Genomic DNA, 25,179 nt, shown 5'->3' with positions numbered 1-25,179 from the left:
CACAAACTCCCTCAATTCTGCTCCTGGATGTACTCCCCGGACCGCCTCGAGGCCTACGCCTTCTTCCTAGATTGGGAGGGAAGGTTTCTATACACGTTTCCGCCTTTTCCTCTGATTCTGCGGACGCTGGTCCATCTCAAACCAGTGCGAGCCACTATGATCTTGATTGCTCCTCGGTGGCCACGCCAGCCTTGTTTTTCCCTTCTACTTCAACTCAGTACCAGAGATCCACTGCCTCTGCCTCTGTTTCCCTCTCTGCTATCACAGAGCCAGGATTCACTGTTACATCCAAATCATCAGTCTCTTCATCTGAATGCTTGGTTTCTCTCCCCCTGACTTCTCTCCCCATGTCACAATCAGTCAAAGAAATATTGGAAGCCTCGAGGAAGGCCTCGACTAGAACCTGCTATTCCCAAAATTGGACCAGATTCTCGTCCTGGTGCTCCTCGCACGACCAGGACCCAGTGTCGGTCCCGGTCCCCTTGGTCCTGGAGTATTTGCTCCATCTTTCTCACTCCGGCCTGAAGACCAACTCCATTCGGGTACATCTTAGTGCGATTACGGCCTTCCATCAACCCTTGGAAGGAAAAGCCCTTTCACTCCATCCCTTAGTTTCTCGTTTCATGAAAGGCCTTTTGAATGTCCACCCTCCTCTCAAACCTCCCCCAGTGGTTTGGGACCTTAATGTGGTGCTGTCTCAACTCATGAAACCCCTATTTGAGCCGTTAGACAAATGCCATCTAAAATTCCTCACTTGGAAGGTGATCTTCCTGCTTGCACTCACTTCCGCTCGGCGGGTTAGTGAGCTGCAGGCTCTGGTGGCGGACCCACCTTTCACTGTATTCCATCACGACAAGGTGGTCCTCCGCACTAACCCTAAGTTCCTGCCTAAAGTGGTGTCTGATTTCCACCTCAACCAGTCCATCATCTTGCCAGTATTTTTCCCCAAGCCCCACTCTCATCCCGGAGAGACGGCACTACACACGCTTGACTGTAAGAGAGCATTGGCCTTTTACCTCCAACGCACTCAGTCTCATCGGACAGTCCCACAATTGTTTTTGTCCTTCGACCCTAATCGGCTGGGTCGCCCAGTTTCCAAGCGTACCTTGTCCAACTGGTTGGCTGCTTGTATTTCTTTTTGCTACGCTCAGGCTGGTCTCGCGCTGCATGGTTGAGTAACGGGACATAAAGTCCGAGCGATGGCAGCCTCCGTAGCCTTCCTCCGGTCCACACCAATTGAGGAAATCTGCAAGGCTGCCACGTGGTCTTCGGTTCATACTTTCACCTCCCACTACTGCCTGGATACATTGTCCAGGAGCGATGGCCGTTTTGGCCAATCGGTATTACGTAATCTATTTGCTTAAATTGCCAACTTCCCTCCATCCCTTTTCAATTAGCTTGGAGGTCACCCACATGTGAGAATATCATGCCTGCTTGTCCTGGGATAAAGCACAGTTACTTACCGTAACAGGTGTTATCCAGGGACAGCAGGCATATATTCTCACAACCCGCCCACCTCCCCGAGGTTGGCTTCTTTGCTGGTTAAGTGAACTGGAGACCACGAGGGGGAGATGCGCCCTCTAGTGGAGCAGGAAGGCACGCATGCGTGGAGCAGCAGAGCAAACTTTAAATCTTCAATCAAGTTTGCTTGAAAAAGCTGTTCGCATCGGGGCTCCGTAGATGACGTCACCCACATGTGAGAATATATGCCTGCTGTCCCTGGATAACACCTGTTACGGTAAGTAACTGTGCTTTATGTCACCATGGTGTTCATTCTCACCACAGCAGTCTTGAACACACCAGACTAAGGGCTCCTTTTATGAAGGTGCGCTAGCATTTTTAGCATGCGCTACAATGCCACACGCGCTAACCCCGCGATACATGGAAAATACCAACGCCAGCTCTATGGCGGCGTTAGCGTCCAGTGCGCGCAGCATTGTAGCGCATACACCTTCGTAAAAGGAGCCCTAAATAAGAACATAAGAACATAAGAAATGCCTCTGCTGGGTCAGACCCGAGGTCCATCGTGCCCAGCAGTCCGCTCACGCGGTGGCCCAACAGGTCCAGGACCTGTGCAGTAATCTTCTATCTGTACCCCTCTATTCCCATTTCCAGTAGGAATTTGTCCAATCCTTTCTTGAACCCCAGTACCGTACTCTGCCATATAACGTCCTCTGGAAGTGCATTCCAGGTGTCCACCACACGTTGGGTAAAGAAGAACTTCCTAGCATTTGTTTTGAATCTGTCCCCTTTCAACTTTTCCGAATGCCCTCTTGTTCTCTTATTTTTCGAAAGTTTGAAGAATCTGTCCCTCTCTACTCTCTCTATGCCCTTCATGATCTTGTAAGTCTCTATCATATCCCCTCTAAGTCTCCTCTTCTCCAGGGAAAAGAGACCCAGCTTCTCCAATCTCTCAGAATATGACAGGTTTAAGTAGTACAAACCTCCTCAAAATGCTGAGTAATGATGTTGTACATCTGTGTGTGATTTGAGCCACTTTAAGTGGAAGGATATGTTGGGTGTCCTAATTTATTCCTCAGAATACACATTTTTGTGGATATCTTTTATTTCATGAGTAAATCAAGGAAAATTTTGTTGTTTACCTGCAATTACATCTCTTTCTTTTCCAGAGATAAAAAAAAAAGATTTGACATCGATATGAATATTTCTTAAGAAAGAACTGAACATTTCTTAAGAGACCCAGCTTCTCCAATCTCTCAGAATATGACAGGTTTAAGTAGTACAAACCTCCTTCAAAATGCTGAGTAATGATGTTGTACATCTGTGTGTGATTTGAGCCACTTTAAGTGGAAGGATATGTTGGGGTGTCCTAATTTATTCCTCAGAATACACATTTTTGTGGATATCTTTTATTTCATGAGTAAATCAAGGAAAATTTTGTTGTTTACCTGCAATTACATCTCTTTCTTTTCCAGAGATAAAAAAAAAAGATTTGACATCGATATGAATATTTCTTAAGAAAGAACTGAACATTTCTTAAGAAAGAACTGAATATTTCATGGGGTGTCCTAATTTTTTCACATGACTGTAGTAGGTCTGTTTCCTTTTAATATCCTGCTAAAATTTGAAAAGAATATCTAAATAGTTTATATTTACAATAGTTTACATCAAAGCCCCAGCTAAAATCTGGTATCCTACTTGACTCACTGGATATTTTTCAGACCTTCATTTGGAATTTTATGATCCTCTCCTGATTTTAAAATATTCACCAAGTTACAAGCTCCATTGTTTGTAATATTCTTAAAGTTTCTTTTTCATTTACAGTCTAAATTTGTTGCTAGAATGTTTGTGCACTGTCTTTGGTTGTTGCATCTCTTCATAATATACCTGCTTCTTAATGCGCTTGACAAGTTGCATCTATTTGAAGAAATGTAAATAGCTTAGTGGTTCACTACATAAAATGGTCATGCATTTTTGTTAACATCTGAATGAAAAAGTTGAATTGCACCTTTAAAAAAAATAAAAAACTAACCATGCATTTTAATGACCATGTTTAAGTTTTATATTAATAAATTACTAATAGCTTGCATTGCCAACTGCTGATTTTTCTTCTTTTAATAATATGCTGCATGTAGACAAGGATGACCTGTCCCCAACTGCTGAGGTTTGGGATGTAGACCAGGGGCTAATAAATAAACTGAAGGAGCAATACAAGAAGGAACGAAAAGGGAAGAAAGGGGTGAAGAGTAAGTGCAGATTCTACATCTTATAATGCAACTTTTCCTTTCCTCATAGCGGATAGTTTTTATCCATTTTCTCTTCTCCTTTTAATATCGAGCATCATTTTCCTTTTTAAAAGTACTATGAACCTCAACTTTTTTTTCTTGTGCTTTCTTGTGGCCACACATGCAAAATTGTTTGCTTGATTGTTTTTTTGCAGCTTTTATACAGAAAACTGTTTTGCGTTTTAATTTAAAGCTAACCAAATTATTATGATTTACCTTTTTCATACTGCTTTTTATCTCATGCCCTGAGGGGATGTTGGTACATTTTATTTCTGAAAGCTCTTTCTGCTCATCATACCATTCACTATAAATCTGAATATCTACATAGCATGCTTATGTGAACAATTTGCAGGTATTTTGCTGATGTAAAATGTGACTATGGTGTGGGGAAATGAGCTAGTTTTGGAAGACATTTAGGAAAAAGGAGGCATGGCCAATATGAAAGATGTGCTTTTTCTTCATAAATTTAAACATACAAGTAATTTATATTGGGACCAGAAGAGATTTAGAAAGAAGAACAAACAGTTGGCAACAAATGGAGAAAAGCAGTATTCTGAAAAATCAAGCTTGAACCACAGCTCATATAAAAAATAAATTTAAATATTTATTTCCTTCTATATTCCAACTTTATAGTGTTCTGTTATTCTATAAACTGATGTTAATCTGTTTGGTTTTAAAGTTCCTATAATAGAATTATAGAGCTTAATTTTTGTACTGTAGCTTGCACAGGCGATTTAAAACTGTCAAAATTTTGATGATGATTTATAATGATTGAGAAGACAGCAAGGAGTCCATAGGAGCCAGGAGAAATTTGAAAGGCTAAATTTAAGTGATGGGGAAAAAGTCCTTAGAATTTTCTGCATGTTTTTGCTTATGCGGTTTATATTCTATAGATTGTTTTTCTCTTCAGAAGCCATAGGAGGGCAAAATCTTGGGCTACTAATAACATGTACTAATAACATGTGATTTCCCTATAATTCTTCTGTTTCTCTAGGAAGAAACAGATACAAAGCATTGTCACATTATACCTCATGTACACTGAATTTGACCATAAAAACATAAAACTGCCATAAAGGGTTAAATCAAAGTCCCATCCACATCAGCATCCTCTAACATCAATGTACCACTTAAAGTTATAGAATACTGTCATTTAAGTGCATAACTTACACACCCATTCGTCTTCTATGCCTTATCCTTTAATGTACATTTCTCTGTAAACCGCTTCGAACCTAACGGATTTAGCGGTATATAAGAAATAAATTACATTACATTACATTACCTTGCACAGCACATGTGTGTGAATGTGACATTCATGTATATAAGTGCTTGTATTCTATAGTACACAAATGGAGCTCATCTAGGCACTAAGGCCCAGATTCTCTATACAGTGCTGATATTGGTGGCCGCCTAAAAAGCGACTGCCGTTCGCATGCCAATCACACGACAGCACCATATAGAAAATCGCACCTCAAGGAAAGATAGGTGCAGGAAATGTAAGCCGGGGTTTTGCAGACCTACATTTCTGGCACCTGTCCTAAAGTGTCTATGGAGGCATGATTCCAGTGCTGAAATTTTAGGTGCCGGTAGGCGCCTTGAAACTCAGTTAAAAATTTCATTTCAATGGTGTTTTTTTTACTAAGCTTGGGTGCTGGTTAGAGAATCCAGGCCCAAGATTATAGAATTAGGTGTATAGTACAAAAATTTTAAGACAAAGTATAAAAGTAAAATAAAATAAAGGGGGATGTTTACTTAATGGTCCAAATGTTTTGCACTTGCTGCACTTTATTAACATAACTTAAGCGAAGGCCATGTATATTGTATGTGGGGGTTTAGTCAACACCTGCCAATACTTTCCTTGGCTTATAGACAGGGCTTCTATTCTTTAGATGTTTATGAATTGTAAATGATGGCAGATAAAAACCTACACTATCTATCCAGTCTGCCCAGCAAGACACCTTCCACTCCATAAGGCTACATTCCCTCATGAATAAATACATATCTCATTCATAATGACATGAATGGGATATAAATACACATACTTGATCATGATCTATCATTGCTGTTTTCAGGACCCAGACAGTATGTTTGCCTGCACTGGACTTACTTCCCAACTGCTGAAAATATTTTACCATTGGCTTATAGAGAACACTTCTGTTCTTTAGGTGTTTATGAATTGTAAATTTAGGTGTTTATTTTCCAGTTAATCAGGTGTTCATGGAGGGTATAAAAAACCAGTGTTTATCAATGTTTTCATGCCACAGGTACTATTGCTGGGTACCTTTTCCAGTGGAATCAGTTATGTATAATTTGTGTCACTTATGAGTCATCAGCACAAAAAAGGCACATAAACGGTGGAGGATACAAGCCAAGCCAGGTGAGGGTTGAGAGAGTATGGAGGGAAGTAGTGTGTTTTCATGGTTGATCCTGTAAACCCCTTTTGCATTGTTTTATATCGGGGGAAAAGGTATCTTCCTTTTTTAATTTAAACCTAAAATCAGAACCTATATTTTCTTATTGTTAATTTAGAATGTTCCAGTGATCAGCAATTAAAATATGACTCCATCTTGTGTATCCTGCTTGAGTATTTAGAGTTATTTTTAAATTTATAATTGAAGTTCTTCATCTGTTTCTTCATTCTATTATCTCTTCTGAGTTCTTTGAATAGGTTATACCATCCTTAATGAAACCTTACTTGGTTTATTAGGAAGCTGTTTCATTTGTCTAGTGTTAAGTCAGAAACTATTACTCTACTTGATTACTTGCCTTTACCAAAGGCCTGTTTTACAAAGCCAAGCTAGCGGCTGCTGCGCAGTAACAGCCCCGAAGCCCATAGAGATTTAAAGGGCTTTGGGGTTGTTGCTGCGCGGCTTTGTAAAACAGTAAATTTTGATGTGAGATTCAATCAAAATTACAGCAGAGTGAGACAGTTAAATTTTTAGATGCAACTTGTGGGTTTAATTTCATGTACAAAATTGTGCAGCCTGTATTGGATTTAACTGTGATGCTAGAATTATCCAGAATATCATGTGTAACAACATGAGCAGCAGACGCAGTTCTGGGCCTGCTAGTGAAGGTTATGATAGCAGAAATCTGAGCCCAAGTTCGTATTCAGTTATCTGTAGTCCGAAAAGAGGAAAATATAATTAATGCCTGGCTTACATTTTGTAGCATACCATCATGCCCTTAACATAAAGAGCAAGAGCCTATATAGGTGGCTCTTCCTTCTCTCTCAGCTTGAGTTTTTTTTAATTATTATTATTTATTTATAATTTTACAAATTAATTTCCAAGTATACAACACTTGTACAGAAAGTTAGATTAAGACGATATAACTTAAATCAAATCAAGCAGAATCAAAAGAACAGGAAACTAATTCTTACTTAATCTATCTCAAGTCCTCAAAAGATCCAAAATTAAATCGGAGTGATAAACAACAAAAATTAACAATATTTATAAGAAAGCTACAGATTGCTGTTGAAAGAGAAAGTAATTTTACTTCCTCTAGTTGTTATATTATGTTGGTTCTACTCTTCCAAGGCATTTGAGAGATATGAAGCTAGACAGGTGAGAGGGTTCCAGAAAAACATATTTTACAGCTTGATATCTTATAACACATTTACAGGAAAATCTTAAGTGGAAAACACCTCCAATTTCAGTTACTGCTGGTCTCAAAATCAAAAACTGTCACCTCCTTTTTTTGTGTTTCCTTAGAGATGTCGGGAAACATCTGAATTTTATACCCCAAAAATTCTTTAGACTTATTCTGAAAGTACATTCTCATAATCCATTCCTTGTCCGGTAGAAGAGCTACCGTCACTTGTAGTGTAGCTGGGGAAGAAAGAGAAGAATCAGAGGTTTCTAGTATATTTTAAACGTCTAGTTGTCTTTCTTGTTGATTATCAATCGCTATTGGTTGTTGATCTTCATTCTTCTTAGGAAGATAATAAGCTCGAGCAAATAGTGGGATAGATTGTTCCGGTACTTTTAAAATCTCAATGAAATACCTTTTTAACATTTCTAATGGAGCTATCAAAGGAATTTTAGGAAAGTTCAACATTCGTATATTATTAGCTCTGCTTTGATTTTCCATAATTTCTAATTTCTTCCTCAAAAAAATGTTATCTGTAATCAAAACTTCCTATATTTTCTTTGTAGAAGTTATCTCTGTTGAAACTTTTTGTAATTCATTTTTTACTTTTGGTAGTTCTTGTTTCAAAGTGGAAATTTATTTCATTTGATCCTTTAATTTTTCTCCCATTTCATTTATTTGAGGCACCAAAGTTTTCCCTAAGTTAACAACAAGGTCCCACAAGGCGTCTAGAGTAACCTCAGGAGGTTTAGCAATCGTTGTGAAAGTTAAAGGAAGTTCTAGAGGCCTCTCTGATTCCAGACATACCTCTTGTCTGCCTTGAATCGTCCCCTCGAGAATTCTTTCCTCAGGCTGGCTCACCGGGTTTAAAAAAAACCTCTCCTGAGCTCACTAACAAGTCCTCACTGGCCTCTCGCGGTACACTCACCGCCTCTTCGGACGTGTGGAGCTCGCAAGGAGAGCTTGTCCTCTGGGGTTGAGGGGGCAGAACCCTAATGTCGGGGCTGAGGGTAGCATCGAGCCCTGGGAGTTCCACAACGGCATCACTCTGCTTCGGCTTCTCCAGCGGGCTGCTCCCCGATATCGTCTCTCTCTTCAGGCGCCGCATAAGTTCATCAATAGTACTGAACGAGGGTACTGCCGAGCATTGGGAGGCTCCGCCGACACTCTTTCCCCTTCTCTTCGGCATATCAGCGGGAAGTCCAAAAGGCGCAAGATAAGTTTCTGCAGCATCTATTCAGCAGCTAGCTGCTGCGGCCATTTTGGATCTTCTGTTCACGAACTGAGCCTGAGGTTTTTAATTAACTTTCTCCCTGGGCCACATCCTTTATTCTAAATTGAGTTGGAGTTGTGTTATGCTCTCTGAGGTGGCATGTGTCTTTAATATCCCCAGAGCAGACGAGGGTTCTGTTTATGTGCTATCCTCTTGGCAAATCATATAAAAACCTCTATGACAAAGTCCGCTGAAAAACTTTGGACCCTGGACCCAACACGGTCCATATTTCAACAGAATGTCTTGTTCAGGGGTCCCTATGAAGTCTTATGGTAAAGATACGTGGATAAAAATGCCATTTGGAAATAAACTGATCCATAAAAGCTATGTGCAGGACAGGGGTTGAAAAAGCCAAGTGAAAAGCATTTTTATCCACGTATCTTTACCATAGAACTTCATAGGGACCCCTGAAGAAGACATTCTGTCGAAACACAGACCGTGTTGGGTCCAGGGTCCAAAGCTTTTCAGCGAACTGTGTCCTAGAGGATTTTATGTGGTTTGCCAAGTTTTAATATTATTTTAAAGTCCATCTTAGGAACATCATTTCTCCACATTGTTTTTTGTTTCTTCTTGGATTTGTCTGTGGAGATCATTGGGTCAATTCTCTTGTTTTTATATGCTATCCTTACAATACAATAAGGAACTTTAAATATAAATACTTGTGTTGAGAAATAAATATAAAAAATACTCCACAAGCTGCAAATAATTAAATACTTCAAACATACATATAAAGTGCATTTTAGTGCATTTAAAGTGCTCAGATCACCAACCATAAAGTGCTATAAGTACAAATGAAAGTACTAGCGCTGGTTGTTTGCCGGGACCATCATGGCACTTAAAAGTCCTGTACACCACCCTCAAGATAGTAAAAACTCACTCTAAACATACTCTGACATGTAACATTGTTAAATCAATCACTTATCTTGAATGAATGAAAATTCTTAGAGGAGAAGCGGTAGTTTTAATCACAATAGGTCGTTAAGGGGTGTTTAGTTTGGAAGCTGTACCAGCGCAGGACCTCATGGACACACCGCTTCTCCTCTAAGAATTTTCATTCATTCAAGATAAGTGATTGATTTAACAAAGTTATATTACATTACATTACATTAGGAATTTCTATTGCGCCATTACCTTGCGGTTCAAGGCGGATTACAAAAGAGTTAAAGAGGGTGTTTTACAGAAAAATTTCTGGTCCTTTTTTGGGGAAAAACAAGAGTAGAGCAGGTTTATTTGGGGGTTCGGGGGGTTAGAGGGATGAAAGAAGGAAGCTTGAGAGGTTAGGACATTTTCAGGGAATTTATTGAAAAGTATAGTCTTTATTTCTTTTCTGAAAGTTTTGTAATCTGGGGTCGTTATCAGAAGGTTGGCGATTTGGTTGTTTATTTTTGCTACTTGAGTGGCTAGGAGACCATCATATAGTTTTTTTTCCGTTTAACTTCTTTGATTGGCAAGTGTGTGAATGGGGTGTGAGTTTTCCTATGTCTAGTTGAGGTGGTTTGGATGAGGCGGTTGTTCAAGTAGGTTGGGCTATCTCCGTTTAAAGTTTTAAATAGTAGACAGTAGAATTTGAATAGTATTCTTGCTGGAATTGGAAGCCAGTGAGAGTTGAGGTATGCCTCTGTGATGTGGTCGTGTTTCCTCAATGAGTTGTGGTCGTGTTTCCTCTTAGAGCTGTGTTATATGTCAGAGTATGTTTAGAGTAAGTTTTTACTATCTTGAGGGTGGTATGCGGGACTTTTAAGTGCTATGATGGTCCCGGCAAACAACCAGCGCTAATACTTTTGTTGTATGTTTGAAGTATTTAATTATTTATTTGCAACTTGTGATATATATGCTATCCTCAGCAGAACCCAACACTATGCTGCGACATTCATTCTATGCTGTGACATTCGTTCTGTACAATTTAGAAAGACTTCTTACGGAATCACCAACATAACTTTATACAGTGCTCATTCTTTTGGAGGTTTTCCTGGCAATGTTGATTGTGTTCGGCTCTAGAAATCTCTCCAGATGCTATCTTAGCATGACAGTAATATAAAATAAAACACAGTTTTCCAATTCACTACAGTTCTATAATTTCCTAAAATCAAGCATATGATTTTTTTACAGTATAGTTTTAGAATTTTCAGTTCATATTGTTGATGTAAAGAAAGTGATAGGAGATAAGAAGAATTAATTCTGGAAATGGAAAAAGGACAAAACCGAGGAAAACTGGAAAGAGCACAGGAAGCATCAAAAAGAATGTCACCTCGTGGTTAGAAGAGCAAAAAGAGAATATGAAGAGAGGCTAGCCAGGGAAACACAAAATTTCAAACCGTTCTTCAGATATGTTAAAGGGAAGCAGCCGGCTAAGGAGGAGGTGGGACCGCTGGATGACGGAGATAGGAAAAGAGTGGTGAAGGAGGAAAAAAAAGTGGCGGATAGACTAAACATGTGCTTTTCGTCAGTATTTACAAAAGAGGACACATCCAACATGCCGGAACCTGAAAAAATCTTCAAAGGAGATCAAGCAGAAAAATTAACATCCACGGAGGTAAGCCTTGAAGACGTACACAAGCAGATAGATTTAAAACTGACAAATCTCCGGGCCCAGACAGAATCCACCCTAGGGTATTGAAAGAACTAAAGGAATAAAAAGCAGAACTATTACAGCAGGTTTGTAATCTATCCCTGAAAACAGGCGTGATCCCAGAGGATTGGAAGATAGCTAATGTTACGCCCATCTTTAAAAAAGGATCGAGAGGTGACCCGGGGAACTACAGACCGGTAAGTTTGACTTCGGTTCTGGGGAAGATGGCGGAAGCGCTGATAATAGACAGCATCAAGAAAGAAATAAACTGATCAAAACAAGCCAACATGGCTTCTGCAAGGGAAGATCGTGCCTAACAAACTTATTGCAGTTCTTTGAAGGAATTAACAAACGGATGGACAAAGGGGCCCCATAGACATCGTATACTTAGATTTCCAAAAAGCCTTTGCCAAGGTACCCCATGAACGCCTACTACAGAAACTGAAGAACCATGGGGTAGAAGTAGATGTACATAGATGGATCAAAAATTGGTTAGCGGGTAGAAAGCAATGGGTAGGAGTGAAGGGCCACTACTCGGACTGGAGGAGGGTCACGAGTGGTGTTCTGCAGGGGTCGGTACTTGGACCGCTGCTGTTCAATGTATTTATAAATGATCTAGAAACAAGGACGAAGTGCGAAGTAATAAAATTTGCAGACAACACCAAACTATTTAGTGGAGTTGGGACTAAAGAGGACTGTGAAGATTTACAAAGGGACCTGAACAAACTAGAAGAGTGGGCGATGAGATGGCAGTTTAATGTAGAGAAATGTAAAGTCTTGCATGTAAGAAACAGAAACCCGAAGTAGAGCTATACGATGGGAGGGCTGGTAATGGGTGAAAGTACCCAAGAAAAGGGCTTGGGGGTAATAGTGGACAACACAATGAAGCCGTCAGCACAGTGCGCAGCGGTCTCTAAGAAGGCAAGTAGAATGCTGGGTACTATCAAGAAAGGTATTACAACCAGAACAAAAGAAGTTATCCTGCTGTTGTATCGGGTGATGGTACACCCGCATCTGGAGTACTGCGTCCAATATTGGTCACCGTACCTTAAGAAGGATATGGCGATACTGGAGAGGGTTCAGAAAAGAGCGACACAATTGATAAAAGGTATGGAAAACCTTTCATATGCTGAAAGATTAGAGAAACTGGGGCTCTTTTCCCTGGAGAAGCGGAGACTTAGAGGGGACATAATAGAGACTTACAAGATCATGAAGGGCATGGAGAAAGTGGAGAGGGATAGATTCTTCAAACGTTCGAAAATTACAAAAACGAGAGGGCATTCAGAAAAATTAAGAGGGGACAGATTCAGAACCAATGCTAGGAAGTTCTTCTTCACCCAAAGGGTGGTGGACACCTGGAATGTGCTTCCAGAGGGTGTGATAGGACAAAGTACGGTTTTGGGGTTCAAGAAGGGATTAGATAATTTCCTGAAGGAAAAGGGGATTGAAGGGTATAGATATAGGATTACTATACAGGTCCTGGACCTGATGGGCCGCCGCGTGAGTGAATTGCTGGGCGTGATGGACCTCTGGTCTGACCCAGCAGAGGCATTTCTTATGTTCTTATATTATTATGCCTGAAGCCATAATACATACTTTAGATACCTGTTAGTGGTTTGATGAGAGAGCATTTTATTTCAGATTAGTATAGCTTGACAGTTGGATAAATTATGAGAATTTGATAAAACAGTGAGAAGTGTAATTCATTTGAAGAGCTTGATCATTAAATATCTGCAGTACATATAAATTTAATAAAATACAAGATATTGTTGAAGATTGAGAGAATGCAAGATATTCAGCTGATTGTCCCTTCACTTGAAAAGATGCCTGTAATAAACAGTTATGGGAATTATCCACTAACAGCGTCTACTACAGGACCCATTTTAGTCTTTTGAGCCCTGTGGTGTTAGTGTGTGGTTTTAGTAACTTAACTCTTTTTTCAGTATTTAGATGTAAATCAGTATTTCTATTACCGTTCTCGTTTATCAATAATAATAAAACGCTAGAGCGCGCATGCGCTCTCAAAAATTTGTGAATCCTGGCGCCGTGAGGTGTGTTTCTGAGGCGACATTCTAATTGACACCTCACGGCGCTTGCAGGGGCTGGAGGTGCGCGCGGTGGCTGAAGGCACGCGACTGGAGCTTTCTCAGCACGGTTGTCTTCGGCCGCATTTGGCGGTTTGTTGACCGGCAGGAGAGTGGCTGTGGCGGTTACTGTGGCGGTGGCGGTTTCAGAGCGGCAGCGCCGGCATTTTCTCTCCTGTTAGTGGAGAGTGTCGGTTCCGGGGTGTGCAGCCGCTGTTACAAGGTAAAAAAAAACAAAAAAAAAACCCCGGCTCAGGGAAGTGATGAGGAAGAGGGAAAGGGGACTACTTTGTTGGGAGGCCGTCAGAGAGAAGGGGGCCAGAAGAGACAGAGAAATACAGACAGGGGGCCAAGGACAGAGACAGGGGGCCAGGCAGAAAGAAAGACAGCCATCCATACAGTGGGCAAGGAAAGAGAGAAAGACAGAGAGAAAGAAAAACAGGGGCCAGGCAGAGAGACAGAGAGAAAGAAAAACAGGGAGCCAGGCAGAAAGACAGAGAGACAGACAAACAAAAACTGGGGGCCAGGGAGAGAGATAGCCAGAAAGATAAACAGGGGGCCAGGCAGAAAGACAGACAGAAAGAAAGACAGCCATCCACACAGCAGCCAAGGAAAGAGAGAGAAAGAAAGAAAGAATGACAGAAAGAAAGAATGACAGACAGACAATGGGCCAGAAAGACAGACAGACAGCCAGCAGCCAAGGACAGAGAGAGAAAGAAAAAAAACTAGACAGATAGACAGCGGCCAAGGAGACAGAGAGAAAGAAAGAATGACAGACACAAAGTCAAACAAACACGGAGCCAGAGAGACAGACAGAAGGAAAGACAAACAGACAAGGGGCCAGAGAGACAGATAGAAAGAAAGACAGACAGCCATCCAGACAGCAGCCAAGGAGAGAGAGAGAATGAAACAATGCCAGACAGACAGGGTGCCAGAAAGACAGACTGACAGAAAAACAGACAGCCAGCAGCCAAGGCCGGCTTTAAAGAACCTCGCAGGCCGCTCTCCAACCTCAGTAGCACGCTCCCTCTGGCGCACGGGATCGCGTCAGAGGGAACGTGCTACCGAGTTGGAGAGCGGCCTGCTAGGTTCGCTAAAGCCGTCCACCACGATCGCGGGCTGCTTTGAAGAAGAGCAGGCCAGAAGATGCCGGGATGGAGGGAGGGTAAGAATGGGGCCAATACAGGGGGGGCCAGGGGGAAAGGGAAAGGGGGCTGCTTTGGGGGGAGGGGTGTGCTTGGGACAGACAGGTGTGCTCGGAGGGGGGGAGGGGGAAGACAGAAGGGGCCTTGGAGAGACAGGAAGAGGGAAAGGGGGCTGCTTTGGGGGAGAGGGGTGTGCTTGGGACATACAGCTGTGCTCGGGGGGGGGGCAGAGGGAAGACAGAAGGTGCCATGGAGAGACAGGGAGAGGGAAAGGGGGCTGCTTTGGGGGGAGGTGTCTGGGGACAGACAGCTTTGCTCTGGGGGGAAGACAGAAGGCCATGGAGAGACAGTTAGGGAGAGGGAAAGGGGACTGCTTTGGGGGGGAGGTGTGTGGAATGTGGCCCACGGACGCGTGCCCGAGGCCGCATGTCCAAAAGGGCATGGCCAAAGGGGCAGGATATGCCCCTTTTGTGCCCCTTTGGAGCTGAGAGGAACGAGGAGCAGTTGGGAGAAAAATTATGGGCAAACACAAGATTATTTCCTCTTCTACCATAACAGGACCAATGGATCGCCACCTTTGCCTAGTTTCTGGAACATCTTTCAAAGGTAAGATTGATTTACAATCCCAATCGGCCTCTCTCTCATCTGGCGAACCCACGCCTCCACCTCAGCCTGTCTTAACTTTATTAGAGAAGGATGACTCTGTTTTGCATATTAGGTTCAGACTCAACTGCTCCAAACTGAGCTGGACCCAAAAGATCCTCAATGGAAAATAATTTGTTTCTGTATCCCCTGTCTCAATGCCTACAGGACCTATTTTTAGGCCCGAGTTGGACGATAAAATTGTTACACTTCAAGACGTCTGGACTGTAGTGAATAGAATTGAAAACTCTACAGGGTACAGTAGTAAAGCTTTGTCAATTTTCTCCTGAAATAACAAGTAAGGTGGCTGAGCAAGAAACTCAATTGGCTGTAATGGAAAAGAAAATAGATAAAGTGGAAATATCAGTTAGGGTGCTGGTCTTTGATCAGAGGGCCGCCACGTGAGCGGACTGCTGGGCATGATGGACCACAAGTCTGACCCAGCAGTAGCAATTCTTATGTTCTTAAGAGGGGGGGGAAAGATCAATTAGTGTCAGCTGACAGTTTAAATATTTCTCAATTAGAATCGTCAAAAGATTTTATAGCAAAAGAGCAACATCGTTGGTCACCTTCAGGACTGAAATAGAAAAACAAGCTATTTTTAAATTATATTTTGTAAATACAAATGCCCTGTTTTGTGGGCAACGGATAAATATCTTTATCCCAGGACAAGCAGGCAGGTATTCTCACTAGTGGGTGATGTCATCAGACAGAGCCCCGGTACGGACGTCTCACAAGCACGTGTTGCTTGTAGAAACTTAAAGTTTCTAGATGCCCGCACCGCGCATGCGCCGGTGCCTTCCTACCCGGAGATCCGGGCGTGTCTCCTCAGTTCTTTCTTTTCCGCGGAGCTGAGAAGTTCAACTTCTTCATGCGCTAGCTGAATTCAGTTAAATTTGCCTTCCTTGTCCGCGTTTTCGCTTTCTTTTAATTACAGTTAACAGTTCTTTTCTTTTTCAGTAAAAAAAAAAAAAAAAAAAGAAGATTATTTCCTCCGGCGGGTCGAACGGGCCGGCCACGTGGCTCAGGCCCACTGGCTTCGACCTCGCGGCGGAGATTTTCCGGCCTATGTCCCGGCCAATCACCGGGTTTAAAAAGTGCAGCAAGTGCCAACGCGCGATTTCACTCACGGACCCTCACTGGCGCTGTTTGCAGTGTTTGGGCCCTGACCACATCCCGAAATCGTGCAGGCCTTGCTCTACCCTTACGGCACGCTCTTTCAAGCGGCGTTGCCTATTGTGGGAATCGATGTTCAAGATGGACGCAGCTAAGGATCCCTCAGCCTCCACTTCATCTGATACCTCCCCGGTTCGGGCGAAACCGGCATCGACCCCTCCTGCATCGAGTGTGGTGAAACCGGCATCGCTCACCCCGACACCATCCACGAGCTCGACGTCGGTGCCTGCCCCGGTCTCCTCGGTTCAGGTACCTCTTCCTTCCACAGTGCCACCAATGGTCATCAAAGTGCCGAAAGCTACTAAGCAGAAGCACTCGGCCTCGAAGGAGCGCGATGTCCGTGCAGGAGGACCCCCTTTCGGTGCGGATCCCTCCTTATCGGCTTCGCTACGGTCCGTGCTGGAAGCTCAATTCGTTGAGCTCATGCAGACCATCGGACCCGGGCTCATCGCTGCCATACAGGGTGACCTCCCGGCACCGGTCCAAAGGGGCGGTCCGCCCCCTCCCCCTCCCCCACACCGTTCGACCTCGACAACCGACGAGGACGAACGGGGGAGGGCGGCGATGCCCGCGCGGCAAGCCTCGCTTACCGATATGCCACCATTAGAACCCATTACGCCTCCGCGCCAACATGGGATCAGACCTCCGATCGATACTCGAAGCCCTGGGCATAGTCAGGAAGAGTTCTTCCGTACTCCTTACCAGACTTGGGTAGCATCGCAAGAACCCGCATCGCAAACCCAGTTGCGATCCACTGCTTCCAGCCCTATCCACTTGGGGGCCTCGGGAGACCACGCGATGCACAGACGATCCCGATCCCCGTCCCGCCACCGAGACGGGCACCGATCGAGACACTCATCCTGGCACTCCTCACGCCATTCGGAGGTGTCACCGCAGAAAAAACTGCAACGTAGGGGATACTCCTCATCAGAGGTGTCCCCTCCGAGGGGCCCGGAGTACGAGGAGACACCGGTGCCCGATTCTCCTTGTCACTCCCCGATGTCCACGGACCTGGAGGCCTCCTCCTCCTCCAGCCCGTCACACAGACCGACGCTGGCGGAACAATTGTCCTTCTCATCATTCCTCCGACAAATGGCGGATGATCTGGATGTGACCCTTGACACGGGCTCCCGATACTCCAAAGAGTATCTGGACACCATGCATTTACCTAACCCTCCAACGGAGTCGCTTCGGCTCCCCTTGCATAAATTACTGGACCAGACCTTCATGCAGTGCTTCGAAACACCGTATTCCATACCGGCGATCCCCAGCAAACTCGATGCTCGATACCGCATCGTGCACCATAAAGGGTTCGAGGGCCCTCAACTCTCCCACCAATCCCTACTGGTCGAGTCCTCCCTTAAACGCTCTCATCCCTCCCAGGTCTACGCCTCTGTACCGCCGGGCCGAGAGGGGAGAACGATGGACAAATTTGGTAGAAAATTCTACCAAAACTCCATGATGGCGTCACGGGTGCTAAACTACAACTTCTTTTTCTCTTCCTATCTGGCGTTCTTCTTGCCGGTGCTCCGCAAGTTCACTCCGTTCATAGACAACCAAGCTCGATTCGAGTTCGAGGAAGTAGTAGCTTCCCTCTCCCAATTACGCCTCCAGCTGATGCAATCCTCCTTCGATGCATTCGAACTCTCGGCACGCGCCGCCGCAAGCGCGGTGGCTATGCGTCGCCTGGCATGGCTCCGTACTATCGATATGGATCCCAACCTACAGGACAGACTCGCCAACGTACCATGTGCTGGAGCTGACCTGTTCGATGAGTCTATCGAAACTGTTACCAAGAAGCTGTCGGATCATGAAAAATCCTTTCAATCCATCCTGCGGCCCAAACCCAAACCTCAACAGTCTCGACCTTCCAGGCCACCCCTGATTTACCAGCGGCGTTACATGCCCAGACAAACGCCTGCTGCGAGACAGCCTGCGAAGAGACAACCTCCCCAGAAGTCTCAGCAAAAACCTCAGCCACCGGCTGTACCTAAGGCTCCCCAGCCCTTTTGACGCCCCTCCCGGGAGCATAACCTCGGCCTCTCCCATAGGGGGCCGCCTCCATCTGTTTTACCATCGATGGGAGGCCATAACCACGGACCTATGGGTCCTCACCATCATAAGAGAAGGATACTCTCTTCAATTCCACCGGGTCCCCCCGGACCATCCTCCAAGAGAGTATCCTTCAAGCTCGACACAGACCGCCCTTCTTCTTCAGGAAGTCCAAACCTTACTTCAGCTTCGGGCTGTCGAGCCGGTCCCGTCAGACCAATTGAACCGAGGGTTTTACTCCCGGTACTTCCTCGTCCCGAAGAAAACGGGCGACCTGCGACCCATTTTAGACCTTCGGGCCCTCAACAAGTTCCTGGTCAAAGAGAAGTTCCGCATGTTGACTTTGGCTTCTCTATACCCCCTCCTCGAGCAGAACGACTGGTTATGCTCCCTGGATCTCAAGGAGGCCTACACTCACATCCCCATTCACCCGGCCTCCCGAAAGTTCCTCAGATTTCGGGTGGGAAATCTGCACCTACAGTATCGAGTGCTACCATTCGGCCTATCTTCATCCCCCAGAGTCTTCACAAAGTGCCTGGTGGTAGTGGCCGCAGCACTCCGGGACAGGGGTCTACAGGTGTTCCCATACCTCGACGACTGGCTCATCAAGGCCCCGTCAGCCCCAGAGGTCACTTCGGCGGCCTTGGCTACAACCTACTTCCTCCAGAATTTGGGCTTCGAGATCAACTTCTCCAAGTCTCATCTACAACCCTCCCAGTCCCTCCCCTTCATCGGAGCGGTCCTGGACACCACCCGACTCCGAGCATTCCTGCCTCGGCAACGCATGGAGTCTCTTCTTCATCTCTGCCAGTCGGTGTCTACTCGCCAAACCCTACCGGCGAGACAACTGATGGTGCTCCTGGGCCATATGGCCTCCACAGTACATGTGACACCCTTTGCCAGACTCCACCTCAGGATCCCCCAGTGGACCCTGGCGTCACAGTGGAATCAGACGTCCGATCCACTATCCAAACGCATCTTAGTCACACCTGCTCTTCGGCAGTCTCTACTTTGGTGGATGACCTCTTCGAATCTATCCAGAGGTTTGCTGATGCACTCTCCCCCCCCATCAGAAAGTTCTCACAACCGATTCGTCGAATTACGCATGGGGGGCCCACCTGGAGGGTCTCCGCACCCAAGGATTCTGGACCAGTGCGGAAAGACTACACCAAATCAATCTACTGGAACTCAGAGCCATCTTCAATGCGCTCCAAGCTTTCCAACACCTACTCCACGACATGGTAATCCTCATTCGCACAGACAATCAGGCCGCCATGTATTATATCAACAAGCAAGGAGGCACGGGCTCGGCCCTCCTTTGCCAGGAAGCTCTACGAGTCTGGGACTGGGCGGTGCGCCACAACACCCTACTCAGAGCAGTATACATCCAGGGGGAGAACAACGTCTTAGCAGACAAACTAAGCCGTCTGCTACAACCGCACGAATGGACTCTCCATTCCAGCCCCCTTCACCAAATCTTCACGCAATGGGGGACGCCTCAGATAGACCTCTTTGCGGCTCCCCACAACGCCAAACTGCCTCAGTTTTGCTCCAGGATCTACACTCCTCATCGCCTCGAGGCAGATGCTTTTCTACTGAACTGGGGGAAACGATTTCTATATGCGTTCCCACCATTCCCGCTGATCCAGAAGACTCTGGTCAAGCTGAAACTCGAACGGGCCACCATGATTCTAATAGCTCCTCGGTGGCCCAGACAACCTTGGTTCTCCCTCCTACTTCAACTCAGCAGCAGGGAACCGGTACCACTTCCAGTGTTTCCTTCACTACTTACTCAACAGCAAGGATCACTACTTCATCCCAACCTGCAGTCTCTCCACCTGACAGCTTGGTTCCTCTCAACGTAACCCCTCACCAATTCTCACAAGAAGTGAGGGAGGTCTTGGAAGCTTCCAGGAAGCCCGCCACTCGACAATGCTACTCCCAGAAATGGACCAGATTCTCCTCATGGTGTGTTTCTAAGTCAAAGGAACCTCAGCGAGCTTCCTTATCCTCCGTGCTGGACTATCTCCTACACCTATCTCAATCTGGGCTCAAGTCCACATCCATACGAGTCCACCTGAGCGCTATTGCGGCGTTCCACCAGCCCCTACAAGGGAAACCCCTCTCGGCCCATCCGGTGGTCGCCAGATTTATGAAAGGACTCTTCCATGTTAACCCTCCTCTCAAACCACCCCCAGTAGTTTGGGACCTCAATGTAGTCCTTTCCCACCTCATGAAGCCCCCGTTTGAACCACTCAACAGGGCCCCTCTGAAGTATCTCACCTGGAAAATGCTTTTCCTTGTAGCCCTTACGTCCGCTCGCAGAGTCAGCGAACTCCAGGCATTGATGGCGGATCCACCATTCACAGTATTCCACCATGACAAGGTGGTCCTCCGCACTCACCCGAAATTCCTGCCTAAGGTGGTCTCCGAATTTCATCTCAACCAATCCATTGTACTTCCAGTATTCTTCCCTAAGCCTCATTCTCACCACGGAGAATCGGCCCTTCACACTCTAGACTGTAAACGTGCCTTGGCTTTCTACCTGGATCGCACCAAGCCACACAGAACCACTCCTCAACTGTTTGTCTCCTTCGATCCTAACAAGTTGGGAAGACCCGTATCAAAGCGCACCATCTCTAATTGGATGGCGGCTTGTATCTCTTTCTGCTATGCCCAGGCTGGATTATCACTTCCTTGTAAGGTCACAGCCCATAAGGTCAGAGCAATGGCAGCCTCAGTAGCATTCCTCAGATCAACACCAATCGAGGAAATTTGCAAGGCTGCCACCTGGTCCTCGGTTCACACATTCACCTCACATTATTGTCTGGATACCCTCTCCAGACGGGATGGACAGTTTGGCCAAACAGTATTGAAAAATTTATTCTCTTAAGTCGCCAACTCCCCCTCCATCCCACTGAGGTTAGCTTGGAGGTCACCCACTAGTGAGAATACCTGCCTGCTTGTCCTGGGATAAAGCAATGTTACTTACCGTAACAGTTGTTATCCAGGGACAGCAGGCAGCTATTCTCACGTCCCACCCACCTCCCCTGGGTTGGCTTCTCAGGCTAGCTACCTGAACTGAGGAGACACGCCAGGATCTCCGGGTAGGAAGGCACCGGCGCATGCGCGGTGCGGGCATCTAGAAACTTTAAGTTTCTACAAGCAACACGTGCTTGTGAGACGTCCGTACCGGGGCTCTGTCTGATGACATCACCCACTAGTGAGAATAGCTGCCTGCTGTCCCTGGATAACAACTGTTACGGTAAGTAACATTGCTTTCTAGACGTCTCTAAACAGACATAATACAGAAGAAAACAGTTCCTGCAACTCAAGACTCGAGTCTTGGCTGTGGGTTCTATATTTTTTCTTAAGTTTCCACGTAAGTGTTTAATGACATATCAGATTACTAGGTATATTTTTGTTGATCCAGCTCATTTGGAAATTTTTCTTCAAGATAAACCTAAATTAGACATATTGCCTGTAACTAATTCAGAGGTTAAGAACGAGTGAAAATAGGATGATTATTTTTGCCTGGCTTAGAGGATTACGTTATATTGTTTTCTTTTTTCAGTGATGTGACTCTTACAGGACAATCAACCCTTATAATGTGGACTTGATAAAGATTCTCTTTTAGTTTTATGTATTTTCTTTGAATTTGTTTATTGCTTGAAGTTGTTATATGTTGTAACAAATCAATAAATTTATAAATAATAAAAAAAAATTTAGTTAAAGCTATGTCGTGCAGAAATTTTAATGTGCTCTGCTTGTATTTCTTCATGCCATCTCTGTGTCTATGGAAAATGATGGCTTGAACACAACCTGAAATAATTTGTGATTTGCAGGACTATGAAAATTATTTTTCTGGGCCTCAATTCTTTTGAGCAAAATCTATATCGTAATAAAGTGGCGGATATCATTTAAGATAATTATTAAGACAGAATCACAATAGCCTTTTTAGAGTGATGTCACACATTTTTCACCAAAGAACATGGGACTAGTGGCTGGATCTTTAAAGAGCTGATTTGAGTTTTACAGTTGTGCTCATAAGTTTACATACCCCCAGTGGTATAGTGAGGGTGAGCAGTGCTGGGGTGGTGGCACCCCGTCCTCTTCTCTGTCCCCTCGTCCCTATCTGTTCCTTCCCCCACCCCTCCTGCTACATGTGCATGCCCCTTCCTTTCCCCCATACCTCTTTAATGTCCTGCCAAAGTGGTTTCAGAGTTTAATGTCAATCAGGAAGTTCGATTGCCAAAGTTCCAGTCCACAGGTTCCTAGAAACAGGATCAGTTTTTGAAGAAGTTGAATATGAGAAGAATAATACTACAATATTTATTTATTTATTTAATTTTCTATGCCGTTCCCCCCAGGGAACTCAGAATGGTTTACATTAATTTATTCAGGTACTCAAACATTTTTCCCTGTGTGTCCCGGCGGGCTCACAATCTATCTAATGTACCTAGGGCAATGGGGAATTAAGTGACTTGTCCAGGGTCACAAGGAGCAATGTGAGTTCGAACCCACAACCTCAGGGTACTGAGGCTTTAGCTTTAACCCCTCCACCACTCTGCAGCACACTATCTGGAGGTCACCAATGAGTTTAGGCTCTCTGACCATCTTTTTGTGTTGTCTAATCCAGCTAAGCGAGGTGCGCCAGATTCCACAGCCACAATTTCCAGGTGATCTGAAGGGCCATTTTGCATTATTTGTGAGAAACAGTCCCCAGTTTCTGTGAAAGTGCACTCAACCAGAAGGCAGGCTTTCCAGTGGAGATTAGGTAGGGCATCAACTTGGTCCACTCTACATACATTGCTAATTTTTACAGAGTGGAAGTGGCAGCAAAGGAGGACTCTGCCATTGGATCACCAGTGCTACATGCCGGCTCAGTCATCCCACCCTAGATTTTGGGGACTGCTTTTATACGTTCCACTTGTCCAGAATGACACACCTGTTGCACTGGAAAGAGATTAGATTCTTACATTGCTAATATTTTTCCCATTATGTCATTCTGGACCTCCGACCTGACTTTTATTTCCTGCACCTGCCTCTTGTCTTCTCCAAGTCTGTTACTTTGAGGCCAGTCAGCCCTTTGGGCCATGGAGAGTAAGTTATTACTGGTGTATTTAGGGTACTATTTGAGCTCCTTTGGTGCTTCTGCTGGCATGTTTGTTGCTTTGTTTGATTGTTCATAGATCTTATGTTACTTGGTTAGAGCAGAACATAAGAATTGCCGCTGCTGGGTCAGACCAGTGGTCCATCATGCCCAGCAGTCTGCTAACGCGGTGGCCCTCTGGTCAAAGACCAGCGCCCTAACTGAGACTAGCCCTACCTGCGTACGTTCTGGTTCAGCAGGCACTTGTCTAACTTTGTCTTGAATCCCTATGACAGATTCCAGAAGAGCATTCCAGTTTTCTACCACTCTCTGGGTGAAGAAGAACTTCCTTACGTTTGTACGGAATCTATCCCCTTTCAATTTTAGATAGTGCCCTTTCGTTCTCCCTACCTTGGAGAGGCTGAACAACCTGTCCTTATCTACTAAGTCTATTCCCTTCAGTACCTTGAATGTTTCGATCATGTCCCCTCTCAATCTCCTCTGTTCGAGGGAGAAGAGGCCCAGTTTCTGTAATCTTTCACTGTATGACAACTCCTCCAGCCCCTTAACCATCTTAGTCGCTCTTCTCTGGACCCTTTTGAGTAGTACCGTGTCCTTCTTCATGTACAGCGACCAGTGCTGGAAGCAGTACTCCAGGTGAAGGTGCACCATGGCCCAGTACAGCGGCAGGATAACCTTCTCCGATCTGTTCGTGATCCCCTTCTTTATTATTCCTAGCATTCTGTTCGCCCTTTTCGCCACGCATTGCGCGGATGGCTTCATCGACTTGTCGATCAGAACTCCCAAGTCTTTTTCCTGGGAGGTCTCTCCAAGTACCGCCCCGGACATCCTGTGTTCGTGCATGAGATTTTTGTTACCGTCATCCATCACTTTATACTTATCCACGTTGAACCTCATCTGCTGTGTTGATGCCCATTCCTCGAGCCTGATTATGTCACGTTGCAGATTTATTAGTTGGGGACGTTTTCCCATATCCCTACTTCACCTAATTTCTTGCTTCTTGGGGACAGTAGAGTTCTCAGTGAAGTATAATGGTTATAGAAAAAATCCAGAGTGGATTCCTTCTGCAGAGGCTCACAGCCATGGGGAGATAAACCATTTGTCCAGAATGGCACACCTATCTACTGGAAAAGATATTAGCAAGGTAAGAACCTAATCTCTTTTCTTTCTATTGCCCCTTTCTTCTCTAGCTAATTCCATTCCCAATGCTATTTTGTTTTGTTGTTTTAGATCTGTTTTTTTACCCTATTCTGTGATATTTACTGCACATTCACTCCCCTCTTCCCTCTTAGACATGCCTCACTCTCCAGTTCTCTCCCATGTACAACTTTCTCCCATCTGCTCTCACACACTGCTTACCTCCTCCATCACATATACACCCTTCAGTTAGAGCAGTAGGTTGAGAACCGGGAATGCCTGATTCAGCTATCACTGTAGCTCATTGTGATTTTGAGCAAGTTACTTACCCTTCATTGCCTCAGGTACAAACTTAGATTGTAAGCACTTCAGCCAGGGATAGGAAAATACTTACTGTACCTGAATGTAACTTGCTATGAACTACAACTGGAAAAAAAACATGAGCTAAATACAAAATCACTTCTTTCCTTTCTACTCCATTTCTCCCTTCTCTGTTTTTTACTACTCTCTCTTTTTCAGTTCTCCCTGATATTCCACTCCTCCTTTTCCATGTCTTACCTCCATCTTTTACCTTCTCCTTCACCTTTTTCTTGCTCTTTCATTCCCTTTCTTTTCTTGTCATTTTATCCTCTGTCTCTGTCCTCACCCCTTTTT

At 44.7% G+C, this 25,179-nt stretch overlaps 1 protein-coding gene across 4 annotated transcripts in view; it reads left to right on the top strand.

The window, feature by feature from the left end:
• The window catches only part of STRN3 (striatin 3), a 317,039-nt gene that overhangs the window by 181,716 nt on the left and 110,144 nt on the right, over positions 1-25,179 (top strand). For 3 of the 4 annotated variants that reach the window (XM_033950963.1, XM_033950962.1, XM_033950964.1), the window contains one exon: positions 3,597-3,707. The exons of the other annotated variant lie outside the window; for it this stretch is intronic. In XM_033950963.1, coding sequence (XP_033806854.1) covers positions 3,597-3,707 — 111 coding nt within the window. The remainder of the gene's footprint in view (positions 1-3,596; positions 3,708-25,179) is intronic. 4 annotated transcript variants of the gene reach the window in all.

This window comes from Geotrypetes seraphini, chromosome 7 (assembly GCF_902459505.1).
Source record: "Geotrypetes seraphini chromosome 7, aGeoSer1.1, whole genome shotgun sequence".
NCBI classification, from domain to species: domain Eukaryota; kingdom Metazoa; phylum Chordata; class Amphibia; order Gymnophiona; family Dermophiidae; genus Geotrypetes; species Geotrypetes seraphini.
Note: the sequence above shows the minus strand (reverse complement) of the source record. Positions and strands in the feature narration are given on the sequence as shown.